This window comes from Pleurodeles waltl, chromosome 10 (assembly GCF_031143425.1).
Source record: "Pleurodeles waltl isolate 20211129_DDA chromosome 10, aPleWal1.hap1.20221129, whole genome shotgun sequence".
Lineage (NCBI taxonomy): Eukaryota > Metazoa > Chordata > Amphibia > Caudata > Salamandridae > Pleurodeles > Pleurodeles waltl.
Genome location: NC_090449.1, coordinates 304,907,768 through 304,926,287, shown reverse-complemented (window position 1 = coordinate 304,926,287; position 18,520 = coordinate 304,907,768). Strand labels below are relative to the sequence as shown.

At 44.4% G+C, this 18,520-nt stretch overlaps 1 protein-coding gene across 1 annotated transcript in view; it reads right to left on the bottom strand.

Annotated features, from left to right (window-relative positions):
- Window positions 1-18,520, bottom strand: part of NLRC3 (NLR family CARD domain containing 3) — a 376,757-nt gene that overhangs the window by 152,480 nt on the left and 205,757 nt on the right. Inside the window, 3 exon segments of the mRNA XM_069209220.1 lie at window positions 7,107-7,190; window positions 7,319-7,402; window positions 8,014-8,097. Of these exon segments, the coding sequence (XP_069065321.1) occupies window positions 7,107-7,190; window positions 7,319-7,402; window positions 8,014-8,097 (252 nt within the window).

Sequence of the window (18,520 nt, the reverse complement as noted above, 5' to 3'; positions counted from 1 at the left end):
CAGGTTCCCCTCTGAGACTTTGGTACGAGCTCTATTGCTCCCTTGTGTATCATAAGGAAATATGTACAAGGAGCTAATTTAAGTGGGCAGGTGGGGGTCCTCGTGCGGTACAGCTGTAGAAGGTTGCTGAAATTCCAGAGCATGCTTTTTTGTGATAATATCAAGGACCCATCGATCTGAGGTGGTCTGGGACCACTGGTGGGAGAATCTGGAAATTCTGCCCCCTATCTGAGTGTCGAAATAGAGGTTGGAGGCAGGCACTCGGTAGAGGTCAGAGCTTTCTGGCTGCGTCCTTCCCTCTATAAGCAGACTTTCCTCCTGTGGTGTGTCTGTAGGCTGCAGAGGGTGGTTGCAGATAGGGCTGTTGCTGACTGGTGGCTGAACAATACTGGCCCTGGTAAGGCTGGTACTGCCGATACTGGTGCAGGACGCCTCTGTAAGAATACAGTCCTCTTCCTCTTGCCCGTCAAAAGGGCTGCCTTTTGAACTGGAGAGTATACAGCGATCTAGCTGTGTCCATGTCCGTTTGTATTGATTGAAGCGCGTCATCTACGTGCTTGCCAAATAGTAGCTCTCCATCACATGGCGTATTCAGTACTTTCATCTGAACCTCTGGGGGGAAGGAAGTGGCTTTTAACCACCCCTGTTGTCTTAGTACTGCCGCTCCGGCTAGCTGGCGGAAACCTGTGGATGACACATCTATTGCACAGTCTATGATCTCAGCAGAGATCTTTTCTCCTTCTTGAAAAATCTTCAGAGCTTCAGCTCTAGCATCCTCAGGAAGGAGATAGATGTATTGGGAGATGTCCCACAACATCTGTCGGTCGTATCTGCCTAGAATTGCCAAGGAGTTTATTGCCCTGACTGTTGTAGCCACCATTGTGGAGAACTTTTTCCCTATCATATCTAAGCGCCTTCCTTCCTTATCCGGGGGGCGCGGAAAGTGGGGAGGATGGATTTCTGGACCTGCGCTGGGCCACCTGAGAATATTACGGAGTCAGGTTTAGGTTGACCATTTAAACAGGCTGGTGAATTTTCCAGCGATTTGTATTTTTTGTCCAGCCTAGGAAGTACCGCTGGAATGGAAGATGGGGTCTGCATTACTTTAAGGCCCTCTTCCCAGATGAAGTCTACAATCGGGATCGCACAAACTGATTTCCTGGTGTCTTCCTTAAAGTCATAAAGGAAGGAATCCGACTGTTTAGTTATAATGGGAAGCTGGAACCTTTTAGCTGCTCTTTTCATTACACTATGGAACTCCCCAATATCCTGTGGTGGAGAGTCTACTGGTGGTGGCGTAGAGGGGGATGGTGTTTGCGTCTGGTAATCATCCCATTCAGTGGGGAGTGAGGCAGTGTCCTGTATCCCTCCTCCTTCCTGGTCGTCTTCCGAAGAAGGTGGCTCGTTTCCAGGAAGTGGAGATGGAGGTGGTAACGGTACTGTAGGTACTTGAAAGTCTGAGGATCAGTATCCGGGAGCAGGACTCAATGGTATTTGCGGATGCTGCAGTGAAGTGGATGATCCTCGTGGCAGGAATCTACTATAATAATCTTGCATCATATGCTGTAAGACGGCAGTTAGTGACACTGGCATCTGCACTGTTGGCTTGGTGTGCCACCAGAAGCAGACCATCATCAGAGTAGTCATCTCCATATGCCTCTTCATCCGCATCAAGGAGATGTTCTGGAGGTACGGATAACACCTTACTAGGTGAGGTATGTGAAGGTAGCAATGCCTCTTGAGCGGATTTACGTTTAATTGCTATTAGTCTTAAGGGTAAAAAGGAAGATCCTCCTGAATCTACTATCGTCCACGGTGTAACTGTGGTGAATAAAAGGGCCATCGATGAAGCTGTTGTCAATGGTCTCGTCAACGGTGTGCTTGTCGACGGTATTGTCGTCGTCAGAGCCGTCATCGATGGAGTGGTCGCTTTTGGAGTTGTCAACGAAGCTGTCGTCGACGGAGCCGGTTTCGTTGGAACTGATTTCGATGGGGTTGTCATAAATGAAGCCTTAATTTGTGGTCCACCTGTCGATGTTGACAGAGTTGTTGACGGTATGACTGTCGACGATGTAGTAGACTTTTATTTCTTACCCGTCAACGATGTTGATTTCATCGGCATCTTTATATCCTGGGTTGGTAAAGAAGACCCATACCTCAATCTCACTGATGTTATTATCATCGTTGACAACGTTATTATCATGGGCGACGATGGAGCTGTGAACGTTGCCGTCGCTGAAGTAGCAGATGATACGAAAGCTCTCGATGATGCTCTCGCCGACGGGCTCGTCGACGAGACTGAGATTTTGTACGTCAACGGTGGCAAAGAGCTAGATGGTTTCTTAAGCTTTAATGAAGTGGCAGCTGGAGTGGAAGGTTCAGAAAGAACTTTCTCGCCATCTTTCTTTGAAGTAGAAGGAAATTCCTGCGCCTTTTCTTTCAGAGAGTGCATTTTTTTGGCTGCCTTACTTGTTTTTTGGAAAAAAACTCTACACAGATCCTTTCCTCTTTATTGATGCCACATAGGTGCTGCTGTCATCGTCATCAGAGAGATTCTCTCTGGTTTTACATTTTTGGATCCAATGCAGGAGCCAAGGTTTTGTGAGGAAGGGTTCCACAAATTTTACAGTCATTTACTTTGTGATTTGGGTGAAGACAGTAAATGTACTCCTTGTGAGGGTCCTCACAGTGCAGCCTTAGCTTTCCACTGGTGTTGCAGAGTCTAAATAAACCTTTCTTGGTTGTAAACATAACAGCTGTCGATGTAGAAAACAATATTAAAAAAATTCCCAGTCAGGAAAAGGTAAACTGAGCAGAGCTCAGGAAGGTTCTCTTACACACGAAGTGCGGTAGAACATCTGAGAGACTGGAGCCTCTGTGCTGAGGGTTCTCAAGGGTGGTCTCGCCTGATCGCCGGGACTTGGGGTCTTTTCTATTGATACTAATAAGCTATGAAAGTGAATGCATTTTTCCATTGACTTCAATGTTAAAAAATTGTTCTACAGCTTGCTATGTACTGTGGTATTCCCACTTCAATGACTGGGAATGATTCAATTAAGTGATACCCCAATACTGGAGATATTTGGGGCCCATTAGCGCATTAGAACTTCGTATTAGCAGTATCCTTTCCCCATCAGGTTTCAGTAGCTGGAGAGATATTCTACCAACGCTACTGCAGCTGCATGTAGACTAGGGAAAACAATTAAATACATTTCTCTCTGAATTGATTAATTTATTGATCAATGCTCACATGTATAAACAAACCAGGTATGTAGCAAGGCGAAGGAACAGAAGGGATGTAACAGTCAGAATACTTTCTGACATAAATAAAGAGCCACATTTATCCACGCGTTCTGCCAGTTCAAAGTTACCAAAAGTGTTACAAACCGATACAGTGTTGATTTATTTGACTTTGCACTGGAAAGTTGCCTAAATGTAATACAAACAAGCTTTGCGCTACTTTGCATCAAGGGGAATCCTCCACGTGAGGCATATGGGCATTTCAATGCGATCACCCATGGTTTTGATTCAAAGCTCTATCTATTAACATTTGTAGACATGGTTTTGTGCCAAAAAATACAGCTGCTCAAGGCAGAAGCACGGAAAGAGAGAAGTTTCCTGCCATTTGTTCTAACTTCTCCAGTGCGTTGCAGTGTACAACAGACATACAAAGTGAGACAAGGAAGCCTAAGCATAGTATTTTGTACTAGAAAGCTACCCTTCCAGTACAACATCTATGCTAGACTCACGCAGAAACCTTTCCGTCATGGTGCAACAGTAAGTGTGTGGTGCTTGGCAGCCAGAACATGCACCAGCGCTTGGTAAGAAAGCCACAGCACCGTAATCTCTTTGTAGATTATGCACTGTACTGGTCCCTCCCTTTCACAATTTTGCAGGAAAATAGTAATTTTGTCACGTTCTCTTAAATATCATTTACAAAAACATCATAGCATTGGAGTTAATAACAGAAAATGTATAACCCATGGAACAATACTTTGTAAATGATACTCAGGGAACAATATTTATGCCACTTAGTATGTCTGAATGAATATTATGAAATATATTGTTTGTTGCTTCAATCTGGATCACACACACGTCCCCGCATGTCTAGTGGGTGCAGCACTATCTATCAAGTTCCTGTTCAATGCTTCACCACCTAGTACCCTGGTGTTTAGTTTCTTGGCCCTAACAATCAAACTTCCACAACAGCTCCCATCCCAAATACCTGAGCATCCCACCAAACTGTTTACAATCTGCGCTATCTACAGAGAACCCTGACATGTAGACTTAATGAGTCACAGCTTGTGCAGAAAACTCTCTGAATTGGATGCCCCAGGGTTTCACTAGGTTATGGGTGAGTATGGTTGTGTCTGTTATTACCCAACACCTATGTCATTGCAGCCACGATGGTGGATGATGGTGGAGATGGTGTCTCTCAGATTCCACTGACTCCTCTTCTATTAAAGACGGGTAAATTGGTGGCAATTGTTTGCTGACCTCTGGCTTCCGATGGTTGTTTCCTGAAGCTTTAGGTGACTTATTTTGATCTAGTACTGAATACATTACATTGTGAAAGAACTACAGACTTCAGATCTAGGTTTAGTATATCATGCCCCATTTCATACTGCTGTCCATCCGTGGTCACATTTGCAAACTGTATGTGCTCCACCTCTGGTTCTACTTCATGGCCCAAAGGAGGTATTTGGTGCTTCAATACTAAGTCAACCATACTTTCATGACCTGTAGAGGCCATCACTTTACTCGGGTAAATTTGGGATAGCAGCTGGGGCAAATTTTCTGTATGGCTGTAACCCACATCGAATACTCCATAGATTCTTCTGATGTTTTCATAGGTTACATGTCTCATTCCCTAGCTCTTTTACTGAGCATGTGCAAAACTACACAGCTGACATCCTAAACACACAGGCCACATGACAATGCGCGAGCCCCCAAAGGAGAGTTCTGTCAGTAGTTTGTGAGACTGTGGGAATCCATCTTTTTTGTGGCATACACTGTACTTCTTTCTGCTTCACCAAGGCATAAATGGAAATGCTGATCTCATGAAAAATGCTCCAGTGATCTAGCACACAAGCACTCTAGCTACAGCAGTACAGAAGTGTCAAAATGGTCACGCCCTCAGACCCTCTTGGGTGCCTGGAGACACCCAGTTGCCACTGTGGTCCCTAAAGTTAGCTGCATTCCAGCTGTGAAGTGCATTGTTGATGCAGAGTGCATCCTCTGAAATGTAAGGTAGCTACCACACTTCACAAATGATGTCAGACCATTAGAGACCAGAGAAATGCCGAAGCACCAATCATGTTTAACAATCAAAGCACATGGAATAACCCCAAATACACTGTTACAAAAGAAGGACACTACTGTAAAAAAAAAAAAAAAAATCTGGAGACTAAAGTGACCCCAAAGCATTTGTGTATGCTATTGTGAATCACAAGGACATCACCACACCCTTGGGCTCAGTCAACAACATCACCCCCTCCTACGAACTCTGCGATGACTATCAAACTTTTTCCACAGCAAAATCACTACAGCAACTGTGCACACCAACCTGACCCTAGCAAACTCATTGCCTACCAACCCATCACCAATCAAGAAGGCCACCTGACGGAATGGACAACTCTCACCAGAGATGACACAGCGACAATCAAGTGGACCATCAACTCACAGGCCTGAACAGATTCACGTCTACGACCTGGGAATACCATCAATTAGCACCACTCTCACCCACATCATCAACACCTCCATCCCATCTGCCATATTCTCGGATGACTGGAAACATGCAGATGTCTATGTCCTCTGTAATAAACCATCAGCCGACCTGAACCAACTGAGCTCCTCTACCCAGCTAAATTGATTCAGACGTCCATCAACAAGCAGCACTCAACCCACCCTAACATCCACAACCGGCTGGGCAAGACCCAATCAGGATTCAGAAAAAAACACAGCACTGAAACAACACTGAACGTTGCCACTGACTACACTGGATGAAATTTCCAGAACATGCATTGCAGATTCAGGGGCATATTTATACTCTGTTTGCGCCGAATGTGCGTCAAAAATTTTGACGCCCAACCGGCGCAAACCCTGCCCCAAATTTATACTTTGACGCCCGACCCCGCGGGCGTCAAAATTCCACCATGTGCGTAATTTTTTGGAAGGGGGAAGCAGCCTTGCGTTAATTATATGCAAGGTAGGCGTTCCCTTCCAAAAAATGACTTTAAGGCCTGTGCCCCTTATTTATACTCTGGCATCATTTTGACGCGCAGGAGGGGGTGGGCCTTAAAAAACGGCGCACAGCCTGATGGGCGCCGTTTTTTAACTCCTGGGTCAGGGCAGGTGTTAAGGGACCTGTGGGCTCGGAAGGAGCCCAGAGGTGTCCTCCCCTGCCCCTAGGGACACCCCCTGCCACCCTTGCCCACCCCAGGAGGACACCCAAGGATGGAGGGACCCATCCCAGGGAAGTAAAGGTAAGTTCGGGTAAGTATTTTTTTCCGATTTTTTTTATGGCATAGGGGGGCATGATTTGGGCCCCCCTACATGTCACTATGCCCAATGACCATGCCCAGGGGACATAAGTCCCCTGGGCATGGCCACTGGGCACGGGGGCATGACTCCTGTCATTTTTTTTAACGCACACCAGTCCGCAGCGCCGGCTAACGTCATTCCATTATTAAGGCGCCCGCATGGCGCGTTGGAATGGCGTTAGCCGGCGGTAAACTTTTTGACGCACAACTGCGTTGGCGCAGTTGTGCGTCAAAAAGTATAAATATGGGCCTAAGTGCTGAAGAGTTCCATACCCCATGACTATTTAAATCTCCTAGAAGTAAATGTAAATGATGAGAATGTTAAACTCCTTGCTCTGTGAAAAGTTACAGTAAATTCGATAATCGTTGTCTCCCTGTAATCAATTTTACGAACGTGTGCGGTATGTAACGTAGCTGAGTAAGAACCAACTTATATATGAGTGACCGAATATTTCCTTGTGTTACCATGCTTTCAAGCAGTGGTCATTACCTACTAAACCTCGTCACTTTACACAGGGGTGATGAGGCCACACAGGGTATTGTACATGGACAATGCAGACTTACTCTAAGTCTTTGAGGGTGTGATTCTGGCGCAGAGCGCTGGCGAGCTCTCTTGCTCCTTTCACTCCGATGGAATTTTCTCGAAGGCTGGAAGAGACAAACGATAGAAAAGAGAGATAGTGATATAAAGCAATTGTGGGAAGGAAGCAAGAACAACAGTGAAGAAACTCATAGAAAGTAGGATCAAGCTGGCGCAGATCCATCATGGGACTCACTTGAGGTGGGCCAGCGCCTCGTTTTGCTTCAGTGCCTCTGTAAGGGCCATCACACCCACGTTACTGATAGAATTGCTCTGGAGACTAAAATGGGGAAGTAAATCAATAAATAAAATGAATCCATCTGATTTTCTTTTGGTTTTCACATTAACATTTTAAAGGAACATTTCTAAATTACGGTGAGTTGCCCGGGTTTTGTTTAGTGATAGAAAAAAAATGTTACTGCCAAACCCTATTTAACAAGGCCCCAGTTCTTCATTGGTTTTAAAGGTGGATGCTCGGGATGCTGAATATCAAGCCTGTCTAGTCATTATTCTAACTCATGCTTGCTTCTTCTGCCACCCTACAATGCCTGTCTCTATCTCACTCTTGCAGGTCCCTTTTCACCTCTACTTTCTCCGTTTGTCTCTGTTTCCCTACTTTTCTCGTCCACTTTCTTTTCTACATTTATCTCTCTCTCTGCCTGGATTGCAGTCTGACGATATAACTGAAGTCCCACCACCCCGAAACAAGTGTGACGACCAAGACAATAAAGCACAGGAGCCGCCTACATGAAGACCAATCTTCAGTTCGCAATAACAACCATTCCCCTGTCCATACTTGCATTCCTTGCCACCATTTGATATTACATCCTCTGCTCCTAAACTCGAGGATAGACCACAAACGCATGCTTCAGAGTATGTAAGGGGACTTACTCTAGGGTGATGAGGCTCAGATTCACCTTCAGCGCTTCTGCCAGGGCTGCCGCACCAGCATCCCCCACACAGTTGCTGGATAGTCTGAAAAGAAGGGAGCACACAGGTGAGTTATCAGGGAAAAAGAAGAAGGACTGATCAGGGAATGAACACGTGAACACACTGGTGAGTGAATATAAGGCAGGTAAAGGTGGTAATGAAAATACCATGCCAGTACATTTCTGAAGGAGTGGTTGAGTCAGTACATCACAGAGAAACTGTTTCTGAATCAGGTAAAATAATGAATGGATTAATCATTCACTGAGCACAATGATACATGAATGAATTGAGTGTAGATAAAACACAATTAGATTGGTTCAAGAATGCAATGATTAGTAAAGGCATAAATGAGCGATTGGTTGACCAAAAGTGAAAACACTGCGTGAGTCAACCATTTATTGAGCAAATTGTAAGTGGATGGATTATCTATCTACCCATCACACAGTCGCGTGTGTAATTAAACGGGAGTTCATTTCCATAGGAAGAGCATTTATTTACTTTGCTATTAACTTTCCTTTCATTTGACGTATCTTCACAAAACATTCTAAAATAAAAATACATCAGCCTGAGATACCTTCTGATAACTTTTAGGGTTATCCATCAAGTGGGTGCAAAGAAAAAGGGCTGGGTTCTAAAACACTTTTTCCCCTTTGCATTTTCCATAGGAAAAATTAGACTACAAAATAGAAAAAAAACGGCTGTACAGATGTACTCAAGATTTGGCTGAAAGCTAGATCTTTATTCAGAAAGCATGGTTTTTGTGATCTGGTGTAAATCAGTTCAGTAGTTTTTGATAAATCGAGGTTGAAAATGAATAGATATATTGACAGTGGGTACAGCAGGAGTTTCTCAGGAACTATAAAAAAATATTACAGCTGCCATAGTAGGATTCGGGGACTCAGTCCCCTGATCCTGTACATAAAAACCTAACATCTAAAGAGGCAGGGTGACCTCCCGGGCCCTGTTGGGGGTTGCTGGGTTAATTTTAAAATAAAATATCTTTTTGGAGCACCACAATCCTGCAACAGTCAGCGGAAGCTAGCACAGCATCCATGTGCTCCCACAGGAGCCACGGTGACCCCACTGGCTCCCGTGGGACTCCCGCAGGATTGGAAACAGAATTAAAAAAAAGGAAGAATGTATGTTGGGTGTCTGTGGGTGGTAGACCACCAATGGGGGGCTTGATCACCTGCAGGATGGTAGGTGTGTGGCACAGTATGGTCAACCAATATCACAAAATAAAATGAGGGACAGGGTGTTGAACCTTTTCAAACACTCACCCCAGTCACAGATCTGGGTTTAATCCACTGTTATTTTGCTTGCCACGTCTTCCCAGTTCGGACCCAGCTATATGCAAATCAGTCTTGACCCTGCTCCCAATTGGAGCATTCCAGCCCAAACTGCGAAGCCAGGTCCTCCCTGGACAGGATTCAAGCATCCTGTTGCATCATGTTGCTAAAGTTGTTCAAGCATCCTGGGACCGGTTTCAGGGTATCACCCTTCATCAGCCAGGCTAGATTGATGGACTAAACCCAGATCTGTGACTGGGGGTGAATGTTTGCATTGTTCAGCACTCCCCCCATCATCCTTTTGTGTTGCTACAGTATGGTCAACCCCCTGCCATGCACAGCCGAAGGCTGTCCGTGGCAAGATGTCAACCCCTGTGCACACGGCTACCCAAACATGGGGTGTTGGCTGCAATCATCACAATAAGATATTACTTTATGCTAAAACAACACAAACATTTTAATATACATTAAAAAAAACTGAAATTCACTTTGATAGTGAAAAACGTATATCTTGCATTGCTGTGACGTTCATATATTAGATCACTGATGAAATCTCAAGTCTATTTCATCACTGATGACAACTGAAATCTTGTGTAACTTAAGTATAACTGACGAATTGTGAATTTCAGTGTTTTTTTGGGGCTTAAAAAGTTGTAATTTTTTGTGTGTATTTCTAAGGTATTTTTAATGTCCACTTTGACCTTTGTTTTACACACACACACACACACACAAAAAACACACTACACAGTGGTAGTCACTAGTAGGCCGATATGGTTAGGTCAGAGTTTCCACAGGCAGATAGTTTGGATTTGCTAATAACTTTGGTGCTATTACACAAATCTGCACAAAACTTTCCAAAAAATGTTCATCCACCTCAGCTCCTTCCTAGAAAGTTTTCAGGTGATCCATCAAGTGTTGGCCAAGAAAAAGGGGTGTCCCAAAAAGTTGATTTTCTATAATCTCATAGGAAACTTCTGTTGTTGATACAGAAAAAAATGAATACCATACCACCAAATTTGGCAAACAGTTATAACTTTTAACAAAAGAATAAGTTACTTACCTTCAGTAACACCTCAGATTCCTCATGTTGTGAATATTCCCCAGGCAACAGACTGGACCTGGACATTTTAAAACAGTTTTCCTGTGCGCCGTAGGTGGCATTATGCAGCTCTGCACCAATGTCGTTCCGCTTCAGAAGTGACAAATGGAGCTGCATACATGCGTTACCCATGCATGCTGCTGTCAGATGCTTTCTAGGCTGTCTGCGCTCTCAGCCCCTTAGCAGACTGGCAAAGTGTGGGAAAATCTCTAAATTTAGGAGATTTTAAGATGTGAAAATAATCCAGTTAACAGAGTGGGGAGGTGGGGGGGGGGTCAGTGAGGAATTTGTTGTTCAATAGAGTATCCACCCGAAAGAGGCTTACCAAAGGTAAGTAACTTCTCCTTTTGATTGATACTTTTGCAATTTCCTCACCTTGTGAAAAGTACCACAACAGTACCTCCCAAGATCGGGAGTCTGCAAACTGCCCGCTAGGTCCTGCAGGACCTTTGGGTCTGAGCCAAAGGGCTTCTCTCGATGGACCTGACCGCTGAGGAGGGTGTGCTTTGTGAAAGAGTGCACCAACGTCCCTGTAGCTACCTGACAAATGTTCAGAACAGGCATTCAGCATACTAAACAGATGAGAGCAGCTGTGGCCCTGATAGAGTGAGTATGCAACCCTTCTGGAGGCTGTTTCTTTGCCAGTGCGTAGCAGAGTTTTCTGCAGAGAACAATCCAACAGAAGATTGGCAGTTTTGCATTTCCTTGCCCTTCTTTGCTCCATAAAACCCCACAGGGAGCTGATCATTCATCTAATGTTCCTTGGTTTCTATAAAAGCTTAGAGCCCTCTTAAATTTAAAAAAATGTGGTCTCTCTTCCTCCTCAGATGGAAGAGGTGGAGAAGATCTGGGGAGAAAGTGGTATAAAGTGGGTTGACCGAAAGAACTTGCAGCTCACTCACTCTTTTCACCAATGTTACGGAGATGAGAAAAACTGTCTTCAACATCAGAACTCGAAAAGCACAGCAGTTCAATAGGGGTGCACATCAACAAAAGTGAGGACAAAGTTCAAGCTCACTTGAGACATCACAAAGGGTTTTCGTGGAAACAAACGTTGCAAACTTTTCACAAATTGCATCAAAACAGGTGATTTAAATAATGAAGACTAATCCAAGATCCGCAAAACAGCCAAAAGAGCTGATAAGTGGCCCTTAACAGTGCTTAAAGCAAGGTCTTGCTGGGTTAGGGAGCGAAAAAACAAAATTTCCGACAATTCTGCTTGTAGTGGGTTAGTTTGTCAGATGCCACAACATTACACAAATTTATCCCAATGACTGGCATATTCCATCTTGTAGATGGATGCCTCCGTGCCAAGATGACATCAATGACCTTGTGATCTGCTAGCCATCTACAACTGAGTTTGTACGTCCTGGTGTTCAAAGAACGGTCTCTGCTGGTAAATACCTAGACAGGATCTTTATAGTTCAGCCACTTCAAGAAGAGCAGTTTCCTGATACATGTCCAAGAACACAGCCTGCCCAGCTTGTTGCAGTGCCACATAACAACGTTGCTGTCCACGAGCATGAGCACCTGCACCAGCCTTTGTTTGATAGTGAGCAGTAAGGCCTTCAACCCCAAATGAATCACCCTCAATTCCAACAAATTAATGTGGAGTTGAGGTTTTGCCACAGACCAGACGTCTCTGATCCCTACCTCTCCCAGATGGCCTCCCAAACCCAGCCGGATGATCTATGACCATGTTAGCTATGGGTGGGGTAAGGTGAGGGGCCTCCCACTGACCCAGTCACAGTCCAATAGCCACCACTGCAAGTCTTTTGCAGTCAAATTTGAATACAATCTGACATATTTTTCTGATGTTGTTCCCAGAGAGATATGATTTCCACATATTTGGCCAGCAGGATGTAGGTGGCCAGGAACCCCAAAGCCTCAGAGTTATACGCACTAAGATCCAGGAAGGAGGCTGAAACATCGGGCTTGTAGCCTAAATGTCCTGGACTCTCAATCCCATGGGAAAGGCACAAAACCACACTGTATCCAGAAAAGCTCATAGGTCTAACAGCAGAGTTTAAGAAGCACAGCCACATCAGGTAAACAACCCTATAATCAGCTAATAAGGTAGCAGTTCTATGCTTTATAGTCCCTCTAAAAGCCACCACACCTTAGGTTCTACAGCACTAGTGTGAACAATATTTAGTGAGCCTCTGACCAATGAGGAGGGAGGGTTTCATATGCATATATGAAAGATAGCAATGCTGGAGAACTAGAGTTACAGGTAAATAAGTAATTCCTTCTCCAGCAATTGGTCATTCAGAGATCCACAGACTTGAATCAGAATAGTAAGCAGGCTTGACTTTAACCAAACAAGTTATGCTGAACTGCTAGTTGCCCTGAAGAGTTGGCTGCTGCATTCAAATCCAGGGAGTAGTGCTTGATGAAAGTGTGCCTGCTTTTCCATGTAGCTGTGAGACAGTTCTAAAAGATAGTAGTCCTACATAGAGCGCAGCTATCACTGACCTGCTTCTTATGGAATTTGACCTCTTTCTGACCTGATGTGGGCACTTGGCTTTACTGTGGAAAAAAAGGTGATGCAGCCAGCAGGCAATACCATGCTGCAACATAGGGTGAGAACCTCTTGGATGGCCAAATTAGATGACTAGCTGATCAGAACCAAAGATGTCCTTTGTTCCATCTATGCAAAACTGGATGCACCTGCTTACATTGAAAGCCTAGTCCTAGACTTACAGCCAAAAGTTTCAAGATGTTTATGTAGAGTGACCTTTCCTTGTCTGGCCAGGCACGTTTTTGAAGGATCGGTTGTCATGACAACCTATATGCTGTAGGAAGGGAGTGAAGGCCTGCGTTGATGTTGTCTCATGAAACCTCCATCACAGCAGGGCTTGCTTGAGTTATCTGGGGACCATCCCATTACCTGACCACTACTGCCACTGTTGGTTTAGCTTTTACTGAGTGGGTCTCATCTGCAGCCAACAGAATGGAACTAACCTTTTGCAGGATGACATTAGTCTTGACTGGGATCGAATTTCCGCAGCATAGGCTTGCCATCAATGCTTGCAACCCAGTCTGTGTAGGGAAATTTATTGCTGGCCTGTTTAGCAGGACTACTGCAAGGAACTGAACCTGAATCAGGACAGATGGAAGACATTTGAACATTTGTGGGTATATTTACTAAATATTGCACCCTGTTTGCGTCACAAAAATGACTCAAATCAACATGGAATATTTTTCCTCAATTTACTTTCCAGTGTAAAACGGGTTTTGCGCTGGAAATTCACTTGAAAATAAAGCAGAATAGTGCATAACGCTGCTTTGCAACACTTAGCGCTAAGGGAGTGTCCCATGAGTGGTGCACAGGCGTTCCAATGCAACCACCCATGGTTATCGACACAAAACCCTATCTACTAAAGAAGTATGAAGGGTTTTGTGTAAAAATATAACACCCATGTCACATAGTCACTATTAAGGAGAAATGCTTTTATTTCTCCTTTCTTTTCTGACTTTGCATGTGTGCTGCACTGTCCAGCACACATGCAACGTGGGAAAAGTTTTAAAGTTATTTTAAGCATAGTAGTTTGTACTTTAAGGGTATCCTGCAAGTACAAAACCTATGCTAGTCACGCAACTGCCGTTGCAGTATGGTGTAAATGTGGGTGGGTGGTGCACGGATCCCTGATTGTGCACGCCTGCTAGGGAGAGGGAAGGAGAGTGCGATAACTTTGTAGATATGGTGCTGTCTCCTCCTCATGCAGTGCAGCATTTTGACTGCTGCGTTGTGCTGTGTGAGCATATGGTAAATAGACCCCTTAATCCTAGACCTAACCCCTGAGAGAGCTTGATGTGAGCAGCTGTGGAGGCATAAACCTTCACGAGCCTGTCTCCATACGAAGGCTGCCAGAGGCTAGGCACTTGGTGGATATACAAGGAGAAATTTTCAGGCCAAACAGAAGTGCTTTGAACTGGAACTACTGCCCTACCAAAAAGAAATGCAGACGCTGCCTGTGGTTTGGGTGTATGAGGACATGGATGTAGGCATCCTGCAGATCAAGGAAGGTAGGAAATTCGTCCTGCAGCAATAAAACTACATTCTATAAGGTGACTATACAAAAGGATTTCTTCTTCACAAAGTTGTTGAGTTCTCAAAGGCCCAGAACAGGTCTCCATTCTACCATTTTTTTCTGTGACTAAAAAGAAACTGGTGGGGAAGGGCACATTTCTCTGGGACTTTGGTACCTTTTTGATCTCTCCTCTGAGAGGAAGATTAAGAAGAGGAAGAAAAAGATTTTCCTGCTGAAGTTCCCAGACAGGCAAAAGATTGTTCCTTCCTGGGTGGGTGACTGGGCAGACTTTCCTGGAACTCTAGGTAGCACCTAGTGGTTGAGGTAATCTTGCCCCATTCCGCAGTGAAGAACAAGAGTCTCCTCCCTACAGCCTTTCTAGGGTTGAGCGCACAAGCGATCTGGCCCCTGTTATAATCTCTCTGTGGGCTTTTAACCATGCCAATGTCACGCCCATCAGTCTGGTTGGTTTGTGGGCTTGCCTTTTAAAATTCGCTTGATTTCTTTAGTGAAAGGCATGCATACGTAATGCCTTTTCCAGTGTACAGCCCTCCTCGAGAGCACTGGTAAACTACTGAAAACATACGAGGCTCCATGTTTTCCGCATGGCTTCTGGACTACTTTTTCTTTTTATTTCCCACACAGCACGATCTCACTGGGCAGTACTCACACACTTTGCATTATATCGACCCTGTTAGATGGATAATTGCACTTTTTTCGGTTACATGGATAATTGCACTTTTACCGATGTGTTTGACTGCAAGCAAACTTCTGTTTTCTTTTGTGTTTCTCCTTCACGCTTATGGTGGCCATCGGCTCGCTTATGTGAAACTGTTTTACTTTTCATTTTCAGTTTATGTAGCAAGAAAAGTCCGGTTAGGAGTTTACAATGCTAATAGCTCTAACTTGAGCAAATGCAAGACCCACTGCATTGAAAGTGCTTGTTGTGGATTGTCGGTGGGAGCAGCATCGAGAAGTCAGGTTCACTTAGTAGAATGTTGGGAGTGAGATTGTAAGGCACCCCTCTTCATTCCAGCCAACCTGTGGTAACTATGACATTCTTGGCCTCTGTCTGAGGCATATCCTTGGTAATAGTCGAACTGCCCAAAGGGGTACAACTGTGACCATTCGCCTTACTGGTTGTAGGCCAACATTTAGGCCTGTTAATGTTTGGAGACACAAAAGAGCATGGAAGGGGCACAGCTCTATTAAAGGACTTTCAATCAGTGTGCTGTACGAGTTTCTTGCTTTTAATTTTGCAGCGCATGGTTTACCTGTTTGCCAAACAGAGAGTATCTTTCAAAGGCCATTTCAAGAATTTCCACCTTCAACTTTCGGCAGAACGAATTTGACTTGAGCCAGCCTTGCCTTCTGAGGACTGCAGCACCAACCGAGTGACGAAATCACGCGATCAGCAGTTGAAATGTTAACCCGTTCCTTAATGATGGTTATAGCCTTCTGAGATGCATTTGCTGCCATTATAGATGTTGCTGCCATTGAGTTAACAACATATGTTGTCAATGCAATGTCATCCTCGTCAGCGAGTAAAGATAGGCGTTATAGGATTAGAACACCCCTGATGTGTTGTTATGATTAAATCTGGTTGGGGTGATCTGTTAAACATGCTGGAGTAAAGGAAGGTGCCCTCTGCTTCGGTTTGAGGCCCTGCATCTGCGGAGGTATTGTGTCAGTGGCAGTCATGAGGGCTAACCCCTCCTTCAAGATATGATCTAGAATAGACGTGACTTTGTTGTTTTTCTGAATAAATCTCCGAAGTTGTACAAAAAAATACTAGTGTTCTACCGAGAATTTCGGGAGGTGGAACTTCTTAGCTGTCCCTTCTAACAATTAATTGAACAGGGTGGTGTTGTCTGGTACAGACTTGTCTCCATTTGGCAGAATTAAGCTCCTCCATTGTTCCTCATCATGGTAATCACTGTCATCTTCCTTCTCTTCAACCATTACCTCATCTTTCTCCTCCTTTAGCAATGTGTCCTGATCAGTGTCAGGTGTGCCTTTGTCACCCATATCTCTTGGTGTTGGAGGAACTGGTTGTGGTACCGGAGGTGGAACTGGTTGGTTTTGTGGAGGTAGCAGGAGCTGTGGCTCAGATGATGCCAGTATTTGTTACTGAGGTTGTTCAGGTGCTGGCCCCTGGTGAGTGATATAATCTCGCAGCTGCTGGACCAGCCTTTGAAATACTTCCTTTATATGCCGTAGGCGAGGCATGAATGTGACCAGAACCCACATCATGAAGGTTCCCTGTAATGACGCCTGGGCTCGTAGGGACACACATAATCCCTGCATTAACGTTAACACGGTTGATCTCTTACTCTAACTCTTCATAATCACCTTTCTCATACTCGGGTATGTAGTACATATCTAACTGTGCTGGGAAATAAGCATGTCTGCGGCCTGCTCTTGGTTAATGACATGTGCTTCCAATTCCAATTCAAGAGTCTTTACTGGCACTGTGATGGAATCCTTATGGAAAATGTGAATAAGCTGGTAAAACCTACACAGAAAAGCAAGTTCAGCTGTTGTTGACAGGATTAACCACAGAATCAGCAGTGGTATCACTGCTGGAACTGTTTTCAATGAACTATGGTAGATGATGTGGTCACCCTGAACGTGGTCATCATCAATGTGGGTGTCACTGACGTGGATGACGACAGTGGTGATTAGCCCACTATCGACAGGACTGCAGCTGATGGCCTCATCATAGCAGGGTCTTCTCATTCAGCAATGGAATGGTCTTCAGTGGTGTACTTGATGTCATTGCTTGTGAGGTGGCTGTCAGTGGGGGAGAGGAGGGCTGTCAACAACGACTTCTTCGTAATTGATGGATTGTCCCTTATTGATGGTTTAGGCGGGATTACTGAAAGGGTGTCAGAAGAGCGGTACCATTGTGCCACGTTGTGGCCAGCCTAGTCCTTGGTCTTTTTCAATATTTCTTCTGTTAAAGGCTTGGTTTTGTCCTTTACAGTGATGGCTACAGGTGTTTCAGGTGCAAACTTCAGTTGAGGCAGATCCCTAAGCTTCCATTTTTGCGTCTTCTTCATTAAAGTGCTTTGTGGAGGTCTGTGCTTGGAATCATCCACAGATGAGAGGGAATCCCCTTTCTTCTTCTCAAGAAGTTGTAATGCTTGCAGCCAATCAATACCTTTCATAGTGGCTAAAGGCAATGAATACACTGACTGTATGGGCCAGCTGCATATTCTTCTTTTGTCCACAATCTTATTAGGATTTGAAGAGAGATATCTTCTTTTCTATGTCATGGTGGCAGTTGGTGGTGCCCCCTGGGCCGGTATGAGTACAAAAAACACGCAATAAACATCAAAGGTTGACTGAGCCAAAGCTATGGCTGATTAAAATTAAAGGAAGACCAAATCAAAATCCAGTACAGTAATCTGTGAGTTAGTAAAGAGCAGAGTCTTTCGGGGTACTCCCTTTCATATGTTAGAATGTGTGCAAGCAAGAACTCTAGAAGTAGTAGCGAGCTCAGCACTTCCACTTTATAGGCTGAAGTTTGGATTGTATCAAATGAGGGAGATGTACTACTATAAAAACACTATTGTTTAGTCCATGGCTGATTTAATACTATTGATTGCTATTTTAAAAGTACCAGGGATTGCCAGCCTGGAGCCTGGGAACTATACAAGCATGTGAATAGATGAAAGATCCAATGCTGGGGAACAACAAGTTATGCACCTCACTTAAGTAAGACATCTTACACATATTTAAGGATGACAACTGGGACTGAGACATTATTGAGAGAAATTCAAATGTGAATCTAGGATGTTAGAGACAGGAAGCCGAATGATGTGCTTGACGTGGAAATGGCCAGGCCCCTTGAAATCAACTTTCTTTATCAGAAAGTCATTGACAAAAATGTGCAGGGAGGAGCACACACTTGCAGGGCTTATACACAGTATGATAAGCAGCAAGTAATTTGATGTCATATCAGCAGGAGGTAGGCATAATTCAAGAAATATCGCTACTGATGAAGCGCTTACGAGATGTACACTGAAGTAGTACTTAGATAT